Source organism: Colias eurytheme, chromosome 17, assembly GCF_061535395.1.
Source record: "Colias eurytheme isolate Ceu_HAF_F1 chromosome 17, ilColEury1 Martin Lab GWU primary, whole genome shotgun sequence".
Taxonomy (NCBI): Eukaryota; Metazoa; Arthropoda; class Insecta; order Lepidoptera; family Pieridae; genus Colias; species Colias eurytheme.
In genome coordinates this window covers 2758295-2781210 of record NC_142996.1, presented here as the reverse complement: position 1 = coordinate 2781210, position 22916 = coordinate 2758295, and the positions used below count along the sequence as shown (strand labels likewise).

At 32.6% G+C, this 22916-nt stretch overlaps 2 protein-coding genes and 1 long non-coding RNA gene across 3 annotated transcripts; 1 reads left to right on the top strand and 2 right to left on the bottom strand.

Moving 5' to 3' along the window:
* Positions 1-1623: 1623 nt before the first annotated feature.
* Positions 1624-20167, bottom strand: LOC149901066 (monocyte to macrophage differentiation factor 2). The gene is made up of 4 exons (XM_090111599.1): positions 19804-20167; positions 17216-17406; positions 13663-13915; positions 1624-1996 (listed from the first exon to the last, which is right to left on the bottom strand). Exons 1-4 carry the CDS (start codon positions 19966-19968, stop codon positions 1808-1810), a joined length of 798 nt encoding a protein of 265 aa, XP_089967725.1. The 5' UTR covers positions 19969-20167; the 3' UTR covers positions 1624-1807.
* On the top strand, positions 9080-10219 carry LOC149901067 (uncharacterized). Its single transcript, XR_016457671.1, has 3 exons — positions 9080-9218; positions 9346-9407; positions 9482-10219. It is a non-coding gene; the product is annotated as an uncharacterized LOC149901067 (long non-coding RNA).
* A 1196-nt stretch (positions 20168-21363) lies between the features above and the next one.
* BORCS6 (BLOC-1 related complex subunit 6) lies at positions 21364-22437 on the bottom strand. The gene has a single exon (XM_090111719.1). The coding sequence runs from the start codon at positions 22226-22228 to the stop codon at positions 21500-21502; it is 729 nt and encodes a 242-aa protein (XP_089967845.1). The 5' UTR covers positions 22229-22437; the 3' UTR covers positions 21364-21499.
* Positions 22438-22916: the final 479 nt, after the last annotated feature.

Here is a 22916-nt window from a genome sequence, read left to right as displayed (position 1 = left end):
GAAGCCGGGGCGGACCGCTAGTAATTAATAATATTTGATGACATTTGTCGTGTAGGTACATTTTTTATTAACAATTAAAATATAACAATGTAACGTGATACACGTAGATATTCATATTATTCACAAGTTCTTATGATTAATAAATAGCTACAGATTTTATTACGAGACAAAATATTTTGAAGAATCATACAATTGGAATTATGTAGACTAAAGTTCTACAATGGAAGTCTACGGATCATAAACACACGATGATTGAGCAATCGCTAGTAAAATTTAAAAATACTCGAATTAAATCTAAAGGAATTCGACAATTTCACGGAACAAGATACCTGTAAGTGTTTAATCATCGAAAATTCTCTATAATACGTATACTAACACAAAAACATCCATTTAACTACGCTAAGACAACACACGACCAACTATTCTAGGGAAAAATCCATGAATTGTATAAAAGTAGTTACAGATAAGTATAGATAGATAAACGTCTCTAAAAAATTCTAATACACATTAATTTAAATTCTCTAAAAAGGGTCGGTTTGGTCTCGAGATTCTGTGATACGACTACGACTCTACAACAATAATATTTTCAACAATATTTTACAAAATATACACAAATTACGATCTGATGTCTATTTGGCGCAAAGGCCTATGTTAATGTTTTGACTTTTATTCAAAATTAACTCCCTTTATACTGTGAAATTGAATTATTTATCCCGTTTTGTTATCTATCCCAGCCCATTGTTTGGAGCAACTTTTTAATTTTCCGCTATTTGGCTCATTTGCTAAGGCTAAGGCTCTAGTTCGTTCATAAATCATCGTATATGGGTCGAAGTATTAAAGTTGATTACGATATAAAATTTATTCCTGGATCCCACTAAATGGCTAAAAAGAGCTATTGAGATGCAATGAAAACTCGCGCGGTCAAAACTCTCTAGCGGTTGTCGACTTCGCAAAGTATATTTGAATTTATTTTACCAATGTTTTACACAAACAGAAGAAAACTTTTAATGAAAATTTAAATAATTTCCAATTTGTAAAATACTTAAGTATTGTATTTGAACATAAGTTTTCATCTTTTTCCATCAAGTCTTGGTGCCTACAAAGAAAATCTTGAGCTGTTTTTGTTCGGAATAAGAAGTTAAAAACAATGTAGATTTGGCATATTGCCTAAGCCAAGGGCCCACTGAACATTACTGTAGGAATTTCAGTGATATCCAAAAATGAGAAACGTTTCTTACACGCGCTTAGTTCTAATTCGCGCGTGAAAGTCATTGCATAAGTCCTGTAATATTATGTAGGTACTATGTCAATAAATTTATCGATTACAACCACGAAACCAGATATATGCTCTAGCCGAGTTATATGACGTCACTCATACAACTGAATTAAGTATTTACATTCCACTTAACTGCGAAAAGGCCTTCGGTTTACTTGCGTAACGAAACCTTTGCTCCTAGTGAAATGCCGCTCTTTTTAGCCACAGACTAAAAACATTAACATAGACCACGAAATAGTTCTACTATAGACTAGAAATTACTTCAAATTTAATCTAGACAAAGATTTTTATAACTGGAAAACAAATCGTATAGCTCGATAACATTTTCCACAACTTTTTCCTGGTCATTTTACGATTTTTAAATAACATTTTAGTTGAAAATGTTTTCGCTCTTCAAGTACGTAATTGCAGCCATTGATAGGTACCGGGGGGCAGGCAATTGACATGTCGCCTGACCGCGCAAATTATCCAGTTATCGAGTTATACGAGAATAGCTTAGAGAGCTCTAATTGAGATTGAATAGGGCAGTCTTCATTGAGTTTTGAGTTCGGGGAAGAGATGGCGCAGGATAGCGAGGTAGTGTACGCTCGCAGCGAGGGCCACGAACATATGCCAGATTGCGTGCGCGAACGGAATGCGCCCGTCTGATTTAAAGAAAAACACCCCTATGAGATACAACATACCGCCTAGCTTGAGGTCGTGCATCGCCGGAAACTGGTGCTGAAAACAGAAACATAATTATGCATGTTATTATTGGAAATCAGCGCAATAACCGTTTAAATACACATAAAATTCACATTATACATAATGAACGCAATTTTACCGCGAACAAACGACCTTTTAATAGAGCTAATGCATGCCCAAATTACTAATAACAATATAGGTAGAAGGAGGTCGGAATACTCATTGCAAACAAACCCTAAAAATAAATGTGCCATCAAATCCAATTTAGACTCAGTGCTCAATTTTCTCTATGAATGTAGACCTGTAAGTTTCTCGAGGGAAATTTAACTCACAAAAGGTAACCGAGTGCCTTTTAACTTTTATTTGACGACACGTGATCTTATAATTTAGTTACGTAACTTTACGAGATACGTAATTTTACCAATGTACGTAATCGTAGATATATATAATTTATTTTTTAAAGTAACGCGATCATAATTGCCGTTTTTCTACGGAATAAAAAAAACACTTTAATATTGAATAATAAGTAAAAATAAAATTCCTAGTCTATAAAGACAAGATATGCACGCGATCCGTCTCGCAAATAGCTTCGTGACATGTGAAGGACATTTAGATTGATTCACTTCTTTGTAAATATATTCGTATAAACAGTTTAATTGTAGTTATGAATGAGCTCTGTTGATAGTAAAGGACAGATAATATTGAGATATAGTAGTGTAGATAGTACCTATACCATAATAGCTATACAATAGACGACGTTCCCCACAGAATTCTTAACTATCAGAACCATTTTAATTTATAAATCAGCAATGCAAGTACTGAAACAATATCTACTAACTGGAAATCTTCATTTTCTAGACTGATTATACAATACATAAAAGTTGACGTGAAAGCCATGTAGTCTGTACAAAGTGAATATATATATACTGCCGAATTGCTAATTGGTCAAAACTCGATGATGCCAATCCATGTTAAAATACCTACTATTATCTCTCTTTTGCACGCCTCATAAGCGAAGCGTTGAGGTGGGTACTACTGTCACTTCGCGCAAAACATCTGATTTTTCAAACTTAAAATGTCTTTATGTATCATACATTGCACTTGTAAGATAATACATACACACACATATTAAGAAAAAACACTATTTTTAACGTTCATGATATTTTTGATGTCATTTTTGTTATTTAAACTAGTTAAAAAACAGTTTAAAAAAGTTCTGTCTTGGACGTCCGTGTGTCTGTATGTGCGGATCCTTTTTCTTGTTAACACGATAGCGACCGAAATACTTTACTAATCGAGTCTTTTTTTTTCTCTTACGCTTGAGTATGCTCAGGAATAGAACCCTTTCATTTTTCAGGGTCTGATTCGATGTGGTTTAATTGTTATTAAATAAACAAAAATAATAATTAATAAATATTTATTAAAAAAAAATTATGAGGCGTGCACTTTTGGATTTTCCAAATTATTTTTCATAATATTATGTTCAGTTCATTTTATAAATTCTAATCGTTAGTTTTCTAAAAATAACGTATAATTGAGCGATGCAAGTTTAATTCCCTAACTACCTGTCCGCCATGTCAAGGTGAACTGTTTCAGGTTAACGGCTTAAACGCTACAAGAGAATAATTAACTAACGTTTAGCAAACTTGCTAAGAAGTTAAGAACAAACATGAACGTTTAAACTGAAGTTTTTGATACAATTTAACGATGCGTTAAACACGCTAGGGTCTGTGTAGTTGCGAACTTTGAAATTAAACTCTGAATTATAATTTGGAAAAGCGAAGCACAAAACCTTTTTGGTACGAAATTGCAAGGTCTCTCGGAATGCTGCGTAGGTCAGTACTCAGTATTCAGAGTTCAAGTTTATTCATTAAATTCATCGCTATACTCTATCTTATAAAGAAAGAATTTACATAATCGGATACGAACTTTTCAGGTATTTATTCCATTTAAAACAATATCTTATCATACACAATGTAAGGTACGAGGGGAGATCTACCTATTCTTGTAAGAAACTGGAGCAAAGCTATTGTCTATTGGAGCTATACTAATCATCGTCATTCCAACGATGTCTTGTATTACTCAGGTCAAACATAGGCATTGTTTACGGTCAAGGCTGCCGTTTAGTCTACTTAACGCGGGATAAGTCAAACCTTTGAACTTTACTGCACAATAAGTGACTTTGCTCTATGTAAATGTTTGCGCAACTATTATTCATGTTTTCGTTTGTTATTTTGTTAGGTTCTTAGCTTCTTACAGTTTTGTATGTAAATACGTAACCTATATTGTGTTTAGATGCGATTGCGATAGCATTTGTATTAAAATTCTTCATATGTACTGTAGTCAGTACCTATACAAAGAGCATGAATGAAACAGAATGTAATGACAAATCAGTATGAACTTCGGTCGAGCTATCACTTGTATAAGTATATTGTATTTATGTAGGTTACAAATTATCATGCTCTGTATTATCATGTCTACTCATATTATCTTTGTCATTAATCATTCCTTATTTGTTTTGATACAAAAAATAAACAACTTTTTACCGATTCAAACTCAATTTATTTTTCACCTAGCAAGATTTATTTCGTAATTTAAATAATTAATTAATGTTAAATAATGTTTATTTTTAGGCCTTTCTTTAGCCTTTTAAACACAGGGTGAACGCGTCGGCGAGAGGGCTTAAGAGGGATTAATGTTTCAGAGAGGGTAATTAATATTATTATAGAACTCTGACCCTTATCAATGATAAAGTTCACAAGCGGGATAACTGAGCTTTGCTTGGGACTAATTTAATTAAGTATAAAATTACTGGAATTGAATCATGGGGTGTTAGAATAATTATCTGCATTTTGTTTAACATCGAAATTAATCTAGCACGTTTACTCCTTCATTATTTTAATTTTCTCGGACAATAGTTGTTAAATTATTTTATAATCCTATATTCTTCTTTAAACTGAAAGCAACATAACTTTGTTAAGTACTAAAAGTGAAAAATATTATAATTTATAATGTTCCGATTAATGTCGATTTATAAGTGCTTCTATAATTATTCTTATCCTCTTGGTTAGTGAGTGTTGAGTACCATTGCAGTGGGCGTCAAAATAAGATTACTTTTAAGAGAAACTATATACCGTTGTAGTTACTGTATTATAATATTATTCATTGACAAATAATATTATCCTTAGAGTATATAAATACGGTATGGAAACTCGAGCAGGTATAAGTTTATCATATTATACGCTGAATAGAGGATAAATATAGAATCAATCCCTCGCGGGATTCGATTTTATATTTATTTTCAGATTTCTCTATCTGCCTCGAAGAACCTATTTTTTATAATTACCTAACGTAACGGCACCAGTCTTGTACAGATTAAGGAAAAAATTGAAGTTTTTTGCATATTTCTCGTAGGTTTTTTAACTTTATTGGATATTGTTAAGTTATACCTTTAGTTCAATGTTAGTTTAACGTAACCAATGTTAGAAAAAAGATTACAATGCATAAATAATGAAGTTATTTATAAATTAAAAAACCACTTTTTTGCACCAGTGATGGACAGTAAAAATCTAATGATGGACACCCAGTTTTGGACAACATCCAGTTATGAACACCCATTTATGGACTGTACCTAATGTTTTTTCTCCAGTTATTTACACTTGGAGAAGACTTATAGTTATCAATAGAATCTTGAAAATGATGATTGGAATATAATAAATCGGGGATGTATTTATAAAAAATAGTACTTATTAATTTTTTTGCATAGTTATAATATTTAAAACAGTCTTAATTTCCATTTTCTAGGCAAAATTGGACAAATGCATCGTTAAATACGAGTTATGTCCGTTAAGAAACACCAATATGGGTTTTTTTTCTCAATAAGTCAGGGATGAAAAATATAACTAAAAAAAGTACTGCCATTCCATCCATTTTGGGACTTCTTCTTCTTCGTCATATCACTCTCGTCAGAGCGAACGTGGTCAACATGAGGTTTGGGGGGGTAGATGTTACCCGCTTCACGATATTCCGCCATATCTCTCTGTTTCCTGGCATTCCGCTACACTCGTGAAGTGAATCGCCAATCTGAATCCGCCAACAGCCTTAATCTGATCGGTCCATCGATATGGATTCCAAATTGTAGCACGAGGCAAAAAGCTTTTTTTAAACTGTTGTCAAGATGGTGTGGATGAAATTTAAGCGTGTGTGCTATATGGTTGTGGAATTTAGCAGCAGACAGCGATCCAAACAGTTCATCAGAGAACTCTCTATGATAGATGCGTTACAATACGCATAAGTATGCGACTTCTCTACGCAGTAATAGAGAATGAAGCCGAGAACGAGTCGCACAGCACATAATGACCTATTTTTCTAAAATATATTCTTCATGGGTAGATAGATATTATGTTGTTGGACCCATTAGTGTAATTTTAACAAAAAATATCAATGTCCATTATAGGAACCAAAGCAAATCCAGTCATGGACAATTGTTGTACAATATTGGAACCCTTTGTTTGAAATGGTCGTGATAGGTATATTATTAATCAGAATGAAAAGACAATACAGAAAAGGGCATGTAATTAATACCTTTAAAAAAAGTTTATTTTCGACATATGTCCATAAATGGATATATCCATAGAATTAAATCCAGTTATGGACACTGAAGAATTTTATTTAAACAACATAACCTATCATGATACTAAATCGTGTAATATTTCATACAATTAACTACTATAAATAAAAGTAATATCAAATTTTGCTAATATTTATACAAAAATTCTTATAACCAACATTGTGTCCTCACTTCCTTAAGGATTTCCTTAGTAAAAACGGATTTCTTCGAAACGAGTCGCAGCATCTAAACATAACGTTCTGCCATCTTCAAACGTTTTGGCCGAATAAGATGAAATGTCGTATTTTGATAGCTTATGAACCAAACTTTTATTTTAAGTATTGCCAAATTATATAACGTTAATTTTGGTCTTAATATTTAAATTTAATATTTATTTTGTCCATTACTGGATGCTTGTCCACCACTGGTGCCGTTACCTTATATATTACTAAAAAATTAACGATAAAAGACGAGTGGATCGTGAATTTTTGATTTGGTGACCACAGAGACACTACCTCTCCGAGGTGTGCAATAAAATTAACGTCATCAAAATTTCTGGGCTCAAAAGAGACCAAAGGAGCCCAAGAATTCCCACAAGAATTTCGTTGCAATGCTTTATAGTTAAGTTTCCTTATTCCTTACATAAAAGCCATCGCAGTTTTTATTCATCTACATTCTACAATGTAGAACAACAAGAACAATTTCGGGTTCCGATATTATTCTACGGGCTCGAAACAAACTAATTTACTTTCGATATTACATAAATATTTGCCCAAATAAATACGTCGCGATGTTTTCCAAGCAAAATAAATGGGGCCGACTGAAAATATTTAGCAATCGCTTTAGGGATCTGAAAATGTATTTATACATAGTGTACAGAAGGTCAGAGTTCAGAGGACGTCTGCGATAAATCACAATTAGCCACGTGGGCACGCTCGGAGACTCGTGGCGAACGTGATATCGAGAGTGCGTAATATCGTCATGGTGATGTACTTTTGTTTTGAGGTTTGAAGATATTTCAGCCGCCAAACCTTAGCAGTTATATATAGAACAGTTTATTGAATCAACCTTATGATTAAAAATTTATGGGATATATGATCAACGATCTCATCCATGGTGGGTACGGTGTAGACGAAACTTTATGTATATGAATTCTGAACTTAGTAGTATTCATGAATAATAAGGACAATCGTTTTAATATGAACTCATTGCGGTAAAGATATTATTTACATACGTATGTCCGTACGTTACGTACGTACGTTATCATTAGTAGTTAGCAATTAATTGAAAAGATGACCCATTTATATTTACATGTTTTTCTCGACTTGACATCGGGAGTTTGAAAATAGTAAATGGACAGCGCGTTGCTACCTGTAGCCTGTAGGAACAAGGAACAAAAGGCTCTTCCCACTTACCACCTACGCCTGTAAACTAAATCGATAACTGTAACAGATGTGAACTCTCCTGTCACGTACACGTGAAGAAATAAATCTTCTAGGAATGGATGCTGGATGTTTAAAAATTGCATAATGTAACGTAAGAAAAGGTTAAGGTAACTGGCATTGTTTGAAAATGTTTTGTATTTGGCTATTTATTTTTATAAAGAAAATAAACTAGAAAAGTTAAAGATTGATAGTAAAATGGAAGGCCAATACACGTGCTTTATCATATTGATGTTTTGTCTAGTCATTCCACAACGGCTATGCTGGGAAAATGTATGATATTTGATAAATGTTCAATATTGTACTCATCATCCGGCATGACTATAAAAATAACACGAAATTACCGAACTTCCTACTGTACAGTTTTAATATGGTCCGGGAGCCAGCAGCAGATTTTATGACCAAGTTCCTCTCAAGCGGTAATTAGTAAAATGCATCAAAGTATAGTATTATGAAGCCTCGTGAACGTCAGCTGGAGCTCGGTTGGGGGGAAGAGCGGTTGTAGCCTCCCGTATCAGCTGACGGTTTTTCCACCAAGATACAGCCAGCTGACATATATATTTATCCACAGTTACAATATATAAGCTATCATCAGGTAAATTTTTGTTTGAGAGGAAATAACGGAAAATAAATTTTTCTTTAAGGTGATGAATTAATTTTTCTAACATTTACGGCCCTTTTTAAACCTTCGTAATTTTTATATTATTAAAGTTGTCGTGATGAAAATTCTTGACAAGAAAGTTCAATAGTAACACAATACGTCTACCGTTTTAGAAACATGATGCCATGATATTTTCTCGATAGAAAAAAAATACAAAGTTCTCATTGTTATTTTTTTATAATCTCTGGCATCTTCAAAATAACAAACGTAAAGTTACGACTTTTTGGATATTAACTATAAAATATACAACCTATACGTCTACCGATTTAGAATTTTGAAATATGCGATGGTTTTGAAATAAACAAGAAATACTTGAAATTAGCGCGCGACCAGCCAATATAGCGAGAGCCGCCCTGTACCTTCCTACCCCGATCGCTGCACGAGTCATTCCCGCTACGGCCGTCATACGGGGAACTTGTGTCGCTCGCGCAATCGTAAAAAAGGGTGACAACACGATAAGACAAATGGGGACAATAAAGAAAATAAGAAGAAGAAACATAAAGGTTGGAGAAAAAAGAATGCTTACAATTGGAACAAATTAATGAAGTAAGTTGGTTTTATTTTAAATTTGATGATAATTGTATTATAGACGATGTTTGATATGTACCCCTGTTTTAAGTACATAACGAATGTGTAAGATTTTTTTAATTTATAGCATAGATAATCTTTTCAGAAATCCGGAATCCAGAAGGAAAATAAACCCACTGATTGTTCACAATGTGAACCCACTCCTTCGTAAGTACCTTTATTCAGTCAAAAATGTATGTTATCAACGTTCTACTGGTTTTATCGCATGATTCCATTTTTAGCAAAAAGCAACAAAGTGCAAAGAAATAAAAAATCATGGTGAACTTAGTGGAAGTATGGCGGACGTAATATGGAACAGGAGCTCATTGGAGTAGTATTATATTTAAAAAAAATACGAAAAAATTTCAAGAATTACATTTCTTAGTAGGTGGTAGATAAGTATGTTGTATAAAGAATTTGATGTTGATATTTATTTCATTTATACTTACTACACCTGTGCGGGAAATTGCTTAGTACTAAAACAGGTTTATATTCATATTTACATAGTAATGTGAGTTTTAATTTCGAAAAATTTTGTGTAAGTATATTAAATTGAGTTCCTGGGTGATCTGGAAACACAATTGGGCCCGGAAGATGGCGCTGCAGTCACTCCTCCTAATCACATGAACCGATTTGGATGAATATTTGTGTGCACATTTCATTGTTGTGGGATGATTGGTTGATTCGTTTTCACATTAGCTAATATTATGTATTTTTGTTGTAAACTTAATTTAATGTTTATAATACATTATTATTGGTATAAATAAGCCAGTGTTCGTCTCACATTGCTGTACCTGCCTACCTACCCTACCAGGGCCTAACTTTGTTCTGGCTATTTTATTTTGATTATTTGTAATGAATAATTACAATTATAATAGAGTGCAAAAAATAAATACATGCGTCAATATATTTTGTGTTTTTTTTAAAACAATTTTTCTATTTAAAAAAATATCATTCCGACCGCGGCTTTGCCCGCTTGGAATTAGGTTTTATCGTGAATCCTGTTTTATCCCACAGAAGTGTTCAGTTCGGATAAAAAGTATCCTATGTGTAAATCCAGGCAATTAGCTATATTTTATCAAAATTGGTAATGTAGTCTTGACGTGATTAAGTAACAACTAACAAAAAAATATACAAATTAACATCCAAAGTTTCGCATCAGTTTTACTGTATTAGTGATATCTTCCACTCTTGACTTTGACTGAGAAGAATTAGGGTTTATAACTTCTTTCAGAAATAGTACCTTTCATTTCTGGGCATGATGTAATCTACGTCAGCATCAAATTCTATCTAAATCAATTCAGTAGTCCGCGTTATTGATTACCATTTCATTTTTTCAGAGTAACAATATTTTTTGTTATTTTAAAGATTATTTATAACCTGTATTATTTTGTAATAAAGTAAACATTACGAAATAATAATAATTATTAATAATGTCTAAGTAGTTGTTGGAAAAAGATTATTTGTTTATAAGCAAGAAAATAAAACCAATAAATCAACAATTGAATAAATGTATAACAATATTATAACTGTATGACGACTCCATACATGTTTGTCCCGAGTCGGCCAGCGGCAGCGCGGCGAGTTTGCAAGAATGACTTCGCGCATACCCGCGTTCGCGATAGCGAGCTATTAGACTCCGCCCGCCAAGCAGTGGATTTTTTTTTGTGTATCGTCTTAAATTTAACTTTCATGTTCGAGACACCAGCTGACGTATAATACACCATGTTGTAACCAGCTGACTATTTTTTTTCGTTGAGATATTGGGTTAGCTACAATTTGACAAATTTTTAGCTGAGAGGAAATGAATGAATGAATGTATTTTTTTTCCTATGTGCGTGGGAGGCTACAACCGCTCACCCCCCCAACCGAGCGCCAGCTGACGTTCACGAGGCTTTATAATACTATACTCTCATGCGTCTGACGAATTATCTCTTGAGAGGAAATAGTTAACCAAATTTGCACCTGGCTCCCTAACCAATATGAAAGAGCGTCACCAACAATAGTACACTGACAAAATTTACAATGGAAAACAGACAAAAATAACAGAGGAAAGTAGGCTGAATGCTAATGATTCTGAATCCCAATCCCTAGATGCGGTGATACTTTACTACCGAGTGCTATTTCAATTCCTTTATTTATACCCAGTGTGTCAAGATGTCTAGTCCAGAATAGCCCTAGAAAATGTTACAGATCATATAAATGCCCCTGTACGATGCAGATATGTATTTTTAACTCATGCTATTATAGATCACGGATTTAACACTGCAGTACGTAATACGTATTACATAATTAAGCTCATAATGTGCTTAGACTATATTTAGAATGAAGGTTTTATATCCGACCTAGGGAGTCTTAAGGAGGTTTTATTTAGATAAGAACATTATAACGGTGGATATGGAAAGTAGATGACGCAAATTTCCTTGCACTTCAATTGAATGAAATGAAACAACGATAAATAGTTAAAAGGATATCCTGTTATATCGACAATAATTAGCTAGAAGTACGTAAAAATTGATTACTCATCCATACTAATATTATAAATGCGAAAGTAACTCTGTCTGTCTGTCTGTTACTCAATCACGCCTAAACTACTGAACCAATTTTCATGAAATTTGGTATGGAGATATTTTGATACCCGAGAAAGGACATAGGCTACTTTTTATCTCGGGAAAATGACGCAGTCCCGGAAATCCCACGGGATCGGGAACTATGCGGATTTTTCTGTGACTGCGCGGGCGAAGCCGCGGGCGGAAACCTAGTGTACTATAAAAGATATGTACTTACCTACCTAAATACAGTTTAACATGGAACATTTTCATTTTTAATAGGAATAGTTAACTTGAATGTGTTAAAAAGGAAATTACAGATTAATTTTATTGTAAAGAAAAACCAAGTTTTGAATTTCGTACATTTCTAAAATTATTCATAAAGGTAATTTTCGCATTGAGATAAAAATGTAACATTTCCTCGTGATTCTCTTTTATTAGCCATATTTGTAACTTTTATATTATTTTCCTTTTCCGTTGTTGCTTTATGTTTTTGATAAGTAATTAGTTTAAACCTTAATCGAAATGAATACCGGCATGATAAAATTCATGATTAATTCTTATCAAAGTATATTTTAAATTAAATGAAATTTAAGTACTTAATTGAAAACATATCCAATAACTATTTCTGTTTACAATCAATTAAATAAAATGTAAAGAAAATTTAATTTATGCAATCAATTGATAAAACATTTACTAATAGGATTGCTCGGTAATTCACTAAAATATGAATACGATCAAATTTTAAAGACTAATTAATGAAATAATTTATATTTTTAATATTAAAAACTAACATTTTCTGTGAGCAAAAACGAAAAGAGATCAAATCTCTTTCATTGCTGTAATTAATACCAAATATAATTTATAGTTATAATAAATTCGGATTGTATTCAGTAATATTTCGTATGCACATAGATTCCCCTAGATAATATCAACATTAAAAGCATAATCGTGTTCAGCGAAATAGCTCGATTGTTTTACAATACAAAAAGCGAATTTGCTACAAACAATACACTTCAAAATACATAATAATATTTCCCTTAGATATGTAGGAAGTTTTTATCAGCTAGATTATCTATAAAAAGGCTAGCCTAATCTTATATAGTAAAAACGAATCGCTAAATGTGTTGGTAAGCGCAAAACTCGAGACCGGCTGAAGTCTGAACCGATTTCATTATTTTTTTTTATTCCTTGAAGTACGAGGGTGGTTCTTATGGAGAGAAAACGTAAACATGTACCTCAGGCGAAGACGGGACGGTACGCTAGTTTAAATAAATATATAAATATATATTTTATACTATAAAACTATTATTAAGTAGGTAATGCGCTCCTTAAAATATAGGAAGTTTCAATAATAAGCAAGATAGAAAGAAGCTACCTCAAACAATTACGTTATCAATCACAGTTGGAACTTGGAATGTCCCTAGGACGGATACATACGCGAAATAGGCTTATAGGACGGGCAGACAAGGGTTTTAGTGAGCTCGAACATAATTAAATTTCTAATTAAAGGGCTTGAGCGAGTCGCATGTCCGCGATGAATTTGCGTCCCTTTGCTCATTTTATCAATCTTTAAACAATCTTTTAAGGACAATTCCTCTAATACCGGGCTTTAAAACTGACACTTAGATTATTTAAATACTAGTCCTGGCTCCTCCAAGGCTATACGATTGAAATAAAACATATCCTAAAAAAAAGGCAGCTTTCTGTTGGTGAAAAGTTTTGATATCGGTCCAGTTGTTTTTATATGAAAACATTGAACATGCATATAAAAACATAAACGTTTCCCCTAACATTAGTTCCTATGACATAAGTAAAGCAAAAATGACACAAGCATCTAGAAAAACATAAATAGCAAAAGCATGCAAACATACATTTGACGTGACAATAATCACAGCCGGTCCGAGCCCCATGACCAAGTACAGCAGCAGCTCTAACATCTTGTAGCGCTCGTGGAATATCTGCTGGTATGTGATGCCCAGAACTGCTAGGAGCCAGATCGCCCAGCGGAGTTCCCGGAGCATCCAGCAAGAGAGCGTGCCCACGGTCAGCCAGGGGAAGTAGGAACTTGCGATGAATATGTATATCATCGCACGGTCGCAGCGGTGGAGGAAGTGTTTCATTTTGCTGAAATGGAAGAAGCTATACAGCATAGGCGATAAATGTGTATTGTACCGGATCCGAAGGCAAATTTGCTGTGTTTCAAATATAATAAAAATAGAAAAATATACGCGCATTTCCTTTGTTGTTAACTTATATTGATCAATTTATCATTGGGTACCTCTTATACAGGCGTATTATCGCACAAGAAAAGTTATCAAGACATTTACGAGCGTAATTGTTGTCTTTTGTAATAGTAGAGGTCAAAAATTTCTAGTTTGCTCAAATTACGTTATGAATGCTTTTATTTGGGTCGTTAGAATGAAATTCATAATTTAAGCAATATGGGGTTAGGGGCAAAAGACCCCATAAAATATTGATTATGTTTAATCTGATAACCCCATTTCCCTCCATATTGTATTTTTCCGTATGATTAAGACTGGTTCTCAAATGTTACGTTCATTAAGATATAATATAATCTTATGACTTGTTTATTCATTAACAATTCACGTGTAATCATTTTAATGATACATGTAAGAGGCAAGAGCATATATTGCAACGTGTCGGAAAATAATGCTATACCTACACATTCCCCTTATACAATTTTATGAAACTTCTCTTCTTTAACTTCTCTAATGTTACTATAATAAAATTCTATTAAAAAAGAGTCCCTAACTTGTATAATTTAAAACTTCTTGTGTCATATGAATTCTCCCGCTTTGATCACTGAAATTCTTTGCAACTACTGATCCGATGTCGAACTGTTTTAAACTTGGCACTCGTTAAAAACTTTCCGTGAAAAAGTAGTGTTGTATAGACCGATCATATTTCATCGCACCAACACCGAAGTGAAATTAAAACTTCTAGTCCCTATCGTAATATTACTGGAACTTAAAACGTAAGAGGATTATTGGATTATGTCTCCTCGTTTAATTGGCGAATCCTTTAGCTAATCTTCTTGCAAATGTGAAGGAAAATTCAAGAACATACTTCGTGAGCTAATTTGATATAATGATATACTAAATCTATTTTTTAAGTATCTTTTATTTAAGGATGCCCTGCTCAAACCGCGTTGCTGCATCACACAACTGAACATTAACAGATCATGAACAAAATATGTGAAAAATACATGTTTCATTAAAAAAAATCTGAGATTATTTATAATTTTCGTGAATATTTTTCCCAGGTTTTTGAACCTAACATATTATCTGCTTACCTTGCCATTTGAGCACAGATAATATAATACTAAGTATACTTACTACCAACTTGGGTATTCTTTAAGAAAGTAAATAATTTAAATAGAAGCAGTTTAATGTACCTGAACAAAGCTCCATGTCGGCAATTATTATCTGTGAAGAGGCTAATCGTTTTTACGATATGAAATGTCAACATTTCAAACCATTTCCAAAACTTTTCCAGTGATTAGGAGATAAAGAAGTAATCTATTTGTGGCGATATTATTCTTGTTTGATACAGTTTTATTTCATCACAAAGTGTAGGTACCGAAAGATAGCTTGTTTTGTCGGATTTGAGAACGCGTCCTTAATTTTCGAATGTACACGTGTACGAATAAAAAAAAACTGAAGAATGAATTATTTATACGCTTATCTCTGGAGCTACTCTTAGGTAATGTGAGTGGCTGATGTTTTCGCTGAATTAGATCCTTTTCTGCAAAACCGTGGGAGACATAATGTATTGAAATATTTATGAATAACTCTACCTATTTTTAGAATTCTTTTGTTGTTTATTACTTTTTTATATCCATCTTTATTGTCGCAGTTATTCATGGATATGGATTTGAATAGCAAATAAAAGGTTTTTCTTTTCTATTACAAAATATAAAAGATATTAGAGAAATTCATTCAATTTCCATTTTTTACGAAAATTATCCTTAAATTATCAGATACTTACATTCAATATATTAATATAATTTACCCTTGTATGTTACAACTTTATTGTAAATCGAACAAGTCGATATGTTTTAAAATACTACCGGAGAGCAAACCTTTATGAACAGTAATTAGGTATTATAAAGTCAGAAAGAACACTGGCAAGTATGAGTAGACGAGTAGGTCAAAATCTAAAACCGCAGGCATATGAAATAGGTACGTAGCCTGAAGGTATCAGTTAACGTTCTTACTTCTAATGTATAAGCCAATATCTAATAATGAATCTAATCTAATAACGACCCATAAATTACAATGCTTTTCCCCAAAGAGTTGAGTCTGGTCTAGTATCCATCTACGTAATTGAGAAAGTCATGGCTTTGCATGTCGCTGGAATATTAAATTGATTGGAATAATAAAACGTCGATTACTATGGCACGTGTACAATATGAACCAGTTTCGATTAAAATAATATTGATTTGTTTAAAGGGATAAAAAGGAAAATGCATATAGACAAATAAATATCTTTTTAACAGGATACCCCACGCGTTAACTCGCCGACTTCAACTAGCATTTCAATCGCGGCTTCGGTTACGTTGTTATGTTGTTTAAAAATTAACAATTTATATGTATAGTTTATCCTTCCTCGAGAACCAAACTATAGATTGGTAAAAACAGCTAATGGAAATCGGAGCAGCAGCTTATATATTTTATTGCAAATATAAAACAGACGCGGCGGAGTATTTTTTTAATAAGTAAAATGTTCATGATCTTCTGATCATGAACAATATTGAAACTTGTTTGTTTTTTAACAAAGGACAAAAGTTAAATTTGACAGATTTTTACAGATCAGACAACATCTAATTATTAATGTAAGCGACATTTACCCAAACAAACTCGACAATAAATTACACGTGTTCTGCCTGAAATGGGATCTAGAATCTAGAAATAGACCTGATAGTTTGTACACTTATGATTAATAGCAAATATTGGTCAACTGTTTATTTATGTTCGTAACGCAGTTATAAAGGTACGTTCATACTGCTACCATAGAATATATTGTTATAATGTATCTCTATGCTGCTATTGATCCATAAATACTTTGTTGTCTGATTATATCTTTATTGATGTGAAATATTTATCAAATAAGCTTAGTTACAAATCGTTGTTTATTCAGCTCTAATCCTGATTTCATAATCATAATATCAAAATCAAAACAATAGAATATAAACATGAAACTATTGTATTGTAACTGATCCTTAATAAGTTCGAATTATAAATGCACTTACTTATGAGTCGTATACAACTCCATACAAACATAGTGGGTACTTAAATCCGACCATTGAGTACAGAAATTGACCTATATTTTTTCATTTTGAAATTTCGACAAACTCAAAGATTTCTCGTATACTCATCTATCACTTCCTGTGAAAAACCTCACCTGTCAGATCCACAGCAGCATACAGAATGGAAGGTGGTGGATACCGCGAAGAGCAGACACAGCGCGAGACCATAGACAATCGCGGCGATCGCTTGCGGCGCGTTCATAGAGCGAGTTAGCAATTCCCGCGCTCCGAGAGACGCGGGCGCCACACACAGCGCATGCGTACACACGTTCGCTACATTTTCCACCTGTGCAAAGAAAAAAAAAGTAAATAGAATTCTAAAATATTTTGAAGAAACGGCGTTTTTTGAATTGAATTTTTCTGAATATATTTGAAACAGCCTAGGAAAATAATATATTTGATTGTGGGTTCGAAATTTATAGTGGCACTACGTAAGGCGAAAAGCGAAAAACGCGACATGGTCGGATGCAAACTTAAAGGAGAATGGGCATTTTACTATGGAAGTTGGGCCTGAACCCTTGAGTTGGACCAATACACATGAGATATTGTTTTTATAATAGATCATAACACATAGATAACGGGAAAAATATATATAAAAAAATAATCAACCGGGTTTTTGTACAGTCACATCAAGTTTTATTTCTTTGTGTATAATATTTTTTGCAGTAAATAACTGTTATAAGACAATGATAATATCTTTATGTTACTCCAATTCACTTTCACTTACAAATACGTACTAATCTTAAGCCTTCTAATAACCGAAATACACTAATATTATGTTTTGTAACAGGTACCTATACCGTGTTTATTATAATTCAACGAAGTTAGACGTTTTTTGTGGTTAAACTCAGTCACTCCACTGACATTTAGATATATATTTACTTCACTCGAATTAAAAACACCGTTATTGTGCGCAAAATAATAGCCAAATAAATAAAACTTTTTGCCTTGACTGTACAAGAACCCGGTTGATTTATTTTTTTATTTTATTTTTTTCGTAAGGTATGTGTAATGATCTATCACAAAAACAATATTTCGTGTGCATTGGTCTTAGCCCAAGTTTCAGGCCCAATTTGCCCATTCTCCTTTCAAAGTCCAACTAATTTGTATTAATAATATTATATACTAATAAAAGTATAATACTAATTTGTATAATTTTTTTGGGGGAATTCCGTTAATATTAATCAAGTGTTTTTAGCCCAGAAAAAGTGTATAAGAGCTATAGCGGGTGTCGGTCCTCTTGTAAGCTGTAAGCCAATTTTTCAGCGGCTGAAAATTCTTACACTTCCCGGTATGTACATTTTAGAAACCATAATTTTCGTCAAAAAGCATCATAACTTATTCACAACCTTTGAGGATAGCTCGCTTTTCATTACAAGAGACCCGACGCGTTTGCGCATGCCTTTGTGTAGTACTGCGCTCCTTAACAGGAATAGCTATGCAATGGCTATCAAAATTTTTAACCATCTTCCTAAAGAGTTAAGATCACTGCCACTTAATAAATTAAAATGGCAACTAGTGAAATTCCTCGCAGAGCATTCCTTTTACACAATGGCAGAATACTTCAAATATAAATTTTGACTTTAATTGATTGACTTTGTTAATAATGATTGTAGAATGTAAATGTAATGATAATGAAAATAATAAATGAAATTTTGATTTATAATTAAGTGACATAATTTGCATGCTGTTAATAACGGCTGAACATGCTGGAACTCAATTGTTAACATCTATGTATACCATGTTTTTTGGCAAATAAATTAATTTGAATTTGAATTTGAATTTGTAGGATTCCATAAGTGAAGAGTAATGGAGCCCTATTACTACGACACTGCTTTCTGTCTGTATGTCACTAAACTGTAACTCAGGTACCATGCATAAAGCTAGACAATTGAAAGATTTCTATTGCCAAAATACACAGCATAAATATTTGGTGGGCAATTTAATATGTTCAAATATACTTATAGTAATTATTGTTGGTTTGGTTCCAGAAATTTATTCTCTACACCTTATAAAAAAATATTTTCAATGTACTTATATATATTACAATTTACAATACTATTATATTCTACCAACTCTAGAGAATAATAAAGTAATTTAAGAATAACTTATAAGAAATTTATAAACTACTTATCTGATTTTTATTTTTAATTGTTTGCTTTTTAATTTAATATGTACAATTAAAACTGTATTGATCATAATTTATGACCTGACTTTAATTTTAGTTCACATGATTATGGAAAAAACAAATTACCTGCAAGTGAATAGATAAAACTAATAAAGTGTGCATGTTATTTATTTTAATAAAACAAGAAAATAAGTCATAAGAACATTAAAAAAACAAGATTCCACAGGTACCTCGATTAAAATATATATTTCAAATATATTAATTAAGCTTTGTTTTGTGCCTATAGAAAGTCTGCTTGAGAAGCAAACTAGACTAGTATAGCTAATAAGTTTTACTATACCCTATTATTACGATACGATATTATTTGTAGTAAAGTTCTGTACCCTTTCATTCTAGATCGGGATTATCCCAAAATAAAACTTTTTATGAATTATGTTATGTAAATGTAGTGGTTATAAAAATTATTGTAATATTTTTCGGATTTTATCAAAGTATTAACTTTGTTTTATAGGCGTATAGATTTAAAAAAAATAAAAATATCGTAACAAATCTCACCTTGGTGGGAACGTAAGCTTTATTCGATGTAGCCCTCTCGTTCATCCATTTTACAGATTTCAGTTTCTCCCAAGGAAGCTCGCAGTGGAAATAAATTTTACTTTGGTTGAACTTTGATTTAAATTTCATTATTATGACGGAAAATAAACTAACAACTTCGCCCATCGTACACGTTTAAACCGATCGCGCGTTGAAACCTAACTGGTCATGAGACCGACAGCACAATACTTATTATAATAATTACTTTAACACTCATGATCATAATTCGATTTACATCTTTTGATACATTTAGTGAAAAGCCTTTCGTTTATGATAAATATTCACGGAAGTAGTACACCACCCATAACAAACGCGAAATGTCGAATGTCGATTTCTATGACAACTGACAGTGGCTTATTGTAATAAGGTCTGTCAGATTGACATTATGCACTACATTTTTGACAGCCATTATTTTATGACAGTCACAGATTAATAAGTACTATACAATAACAATAATCCATACTTTTAATTTTTAATATTATAAATGCGAAAGTAACTCTGTCTGTCTGTCTGTTACTCAATCACGTCTAAACTACTGAACCAATTTTCATGAAATTTGGTATGGAGATATTTCGATATCCGAGAAAAGACATAGGCTACTTTTTATCCCGGGAAAATGACGCCATCCCGGAAATCCCACGGGAAAGGGAACTATGCGGGCTTTTCTTTGACTGTAAGTTGTTTTATTTTTCAGATTTCAATTTATAAAATAATAACAATTATTTCACTTGTTTATATTTTTAAAACATTTTTTAATAAAGTCCGGTCGCGGAGCAGGAAGAATTTCGTACATTAACCTGTTATTACCTGTCACTGTCACTCCATTGTAAAAATAATGTGTCTTGCTCGCACAGGTGCAATGACCGCCGTCCTTAGGGATTGTAAACCTTTAACCTGAGAGCGTAAGGTTTGTGTTTGCTTGATTGGTGTCAGGTGTTCAATTATGATTTTGTGAATTCAAAATTTATAAGAATAAACCTCAAACTCTTTATGTCCAATCAAAATCCGCCTAAGTCGAAAACGCGTGTTAGACTAACGTATTTCTGTAATATTGTACTTACATAGTAAATTATTTTTTGAAAAATAAGGTCATAAAGAAGTTTCACTTCTTATGTGTGTACACGCACACTTTTTTTTATATAATATATCGTTGTTATTGAAAAAGTTAAAATGCAACTAACTAATAAGTATTGTAAATGAATAAAGGACATTTATTTAATCAATTAGTAAAAAACATTTTCTCCTCCAAATATTTCATGTAAACTGCACTTCATTCAAAAATGTTTGTGACCACTGTCAGTAGGTAAAGAGGTCATTGTACGAAATTCTTTCTGCTCCGCGACCGGACTTTAGTACCACGTAGATTTACCAATGGGCAAAATCAATTTTATTTCTATACCTAGATACCTTAAATTATACACTGCTACAAATTTATCCTACATCGTCGCTTCGTTTTTGCTTTTTGGAAAAAATAAAATGAGAATTTTATTTTTTCCAAAAAGCAAAAATGAGGCTAAACTATTTATTAATTTAAAGAAGTAAAAAGAATGATATATTTATTAAACTATTACATTAATAGCTTTCACACAGTTTTAATACAAATAAGCTATAATACACTCCCATAAATTTTCTTTACAAAGTATAATAATTTAAACAATTAAAAATAACTTTCAAATATTTGTAATAATCTCTTGATTTCTGCTATTCTAGCTGCTTGCGCTTGAACAGGTATCATAGCTTGAGACACTTCTTCCCCTTTTGCTAGAATAGTGTACATACTTTTAATGTTATTGTCCATAGCATCACAAGTTTTCCCTACAGCATCCTTATATACCTCCATATTTTCAGCCGTCAATGAAGAATTGGAATGTAAAATACTGGATAAATTTTCTATAAGATTATCTACAGATTGCGCAATTTTTTGAGCTTCATGTTCCAAATCGTTCAAAACAGTAATATCTATCTGTCCAATTTGTGGTGCTAGTATCTGCCTGTACAATTTTCCTGAAGGTGTACTTGAGCGTGATGCACTGGAACTACTAAATACTGGTGTTTCACCTTTTTTAGTTACTGGACTTGATAGTTTTATCTTAAATTCTAGATCGTCAGCCACATAATGAGTCATATCGCCCACATAACGAACATGGCCATCTAAGTCTAAGGGCATTTTTTCTTGCTTACGATTTTCTGATGGTAAATCGTATGGTCTTGAAGGACCAGGTGCTTTGATATCGCTATTCTGACCATTATCAGAATTAAATGAGATCTCACTGTATGATGCGGTCATTTTAGCAGAAATATCATCATCCCCATCTCCATTTTTATTTGGTTGATCTTCAACAATATCTTTATGTTCCGTTGGTGAAACCTCAGGAGTATCAGACATTTTTATGAATATCAATATTATATATTCTTTCAATTCTATGAATACCTTCAAGTACTTATAATTTACCGCGACAAATTCATCATCATTAGTTTTAATAAATGCAACTTGATCTCAACAATCGTTATATTATTTGCAAATAATTAGTGCATTTATTAATTTGTATATTTAGTTTATTGATATTACAATGACAATTGACAGCTGACTGACTGCTGACCTCTGCTGACAAATTACAAGTGACAGCATAGATTATTTAAATACCACAGAGCAAGTTATATATTTATATACTAGAGCGAGGGGCGAGAGCACGGCGAGAGGAAAAACTGCTGGTGGTGCGCTGCACGAGAGTAGCAGAATGAGATATTGGTGAACATCATGAAGTTGATTACATCTGCCCCTCAGCAAGTATACTTGCAAGCTGCTGTCAGACAGACTATTCAGACGTTTCTTGCGCTTGGGCCGCGTTTCCATCTGCAAGTAAACTTCTGCAAGAACTGTCTTTAGTATCTTACTAGATAGCAGATTCATCTCGACAACTCTGTGACGACGACGAAGATAAATTGTCTATTTTCAAAACATTAATTTATTTTTATAATATGTATTAGATTACAATATTGCAGAAAATTTTTAAATGCAAATGGAAGTTTTATAATTAATTATTAGAATGACAAAGAAATATATATTTCGCTAT

Excerpts from the sequence above, each read along its gene's own strand:
- LOC149901066 (XM_090111599.1), bottom strand. The coding sequence starts at position 19,968 with ATGGGCGAAGTTGTTAGTTTATTTTCCGTCATAATAATGAAATTTAAA. Across the intron at positions 13,916-17,215 it reads TGCTGCTGTGGATCTGACAG|CAAAATGAAACACTTCCTCC; the intron begins GTGAGGTTTTTC and ends CTTCCATTTCAG. Across the intron at positions 1,997-13,662 it reads TGATTATTGTCACGTCAAAT|CACCAGTTTCCGGCGATGCA; the intron begins GTATGTTTGCAT and ends TTCTGTTTTCAG.
- BORCS6 (XM_090111719.1), bottom strand. The coding sequence starts at position 22,228 with ATGTCTGATACTCCTGAGGTTTCACCAACGGAACATAAAGATATTGTT.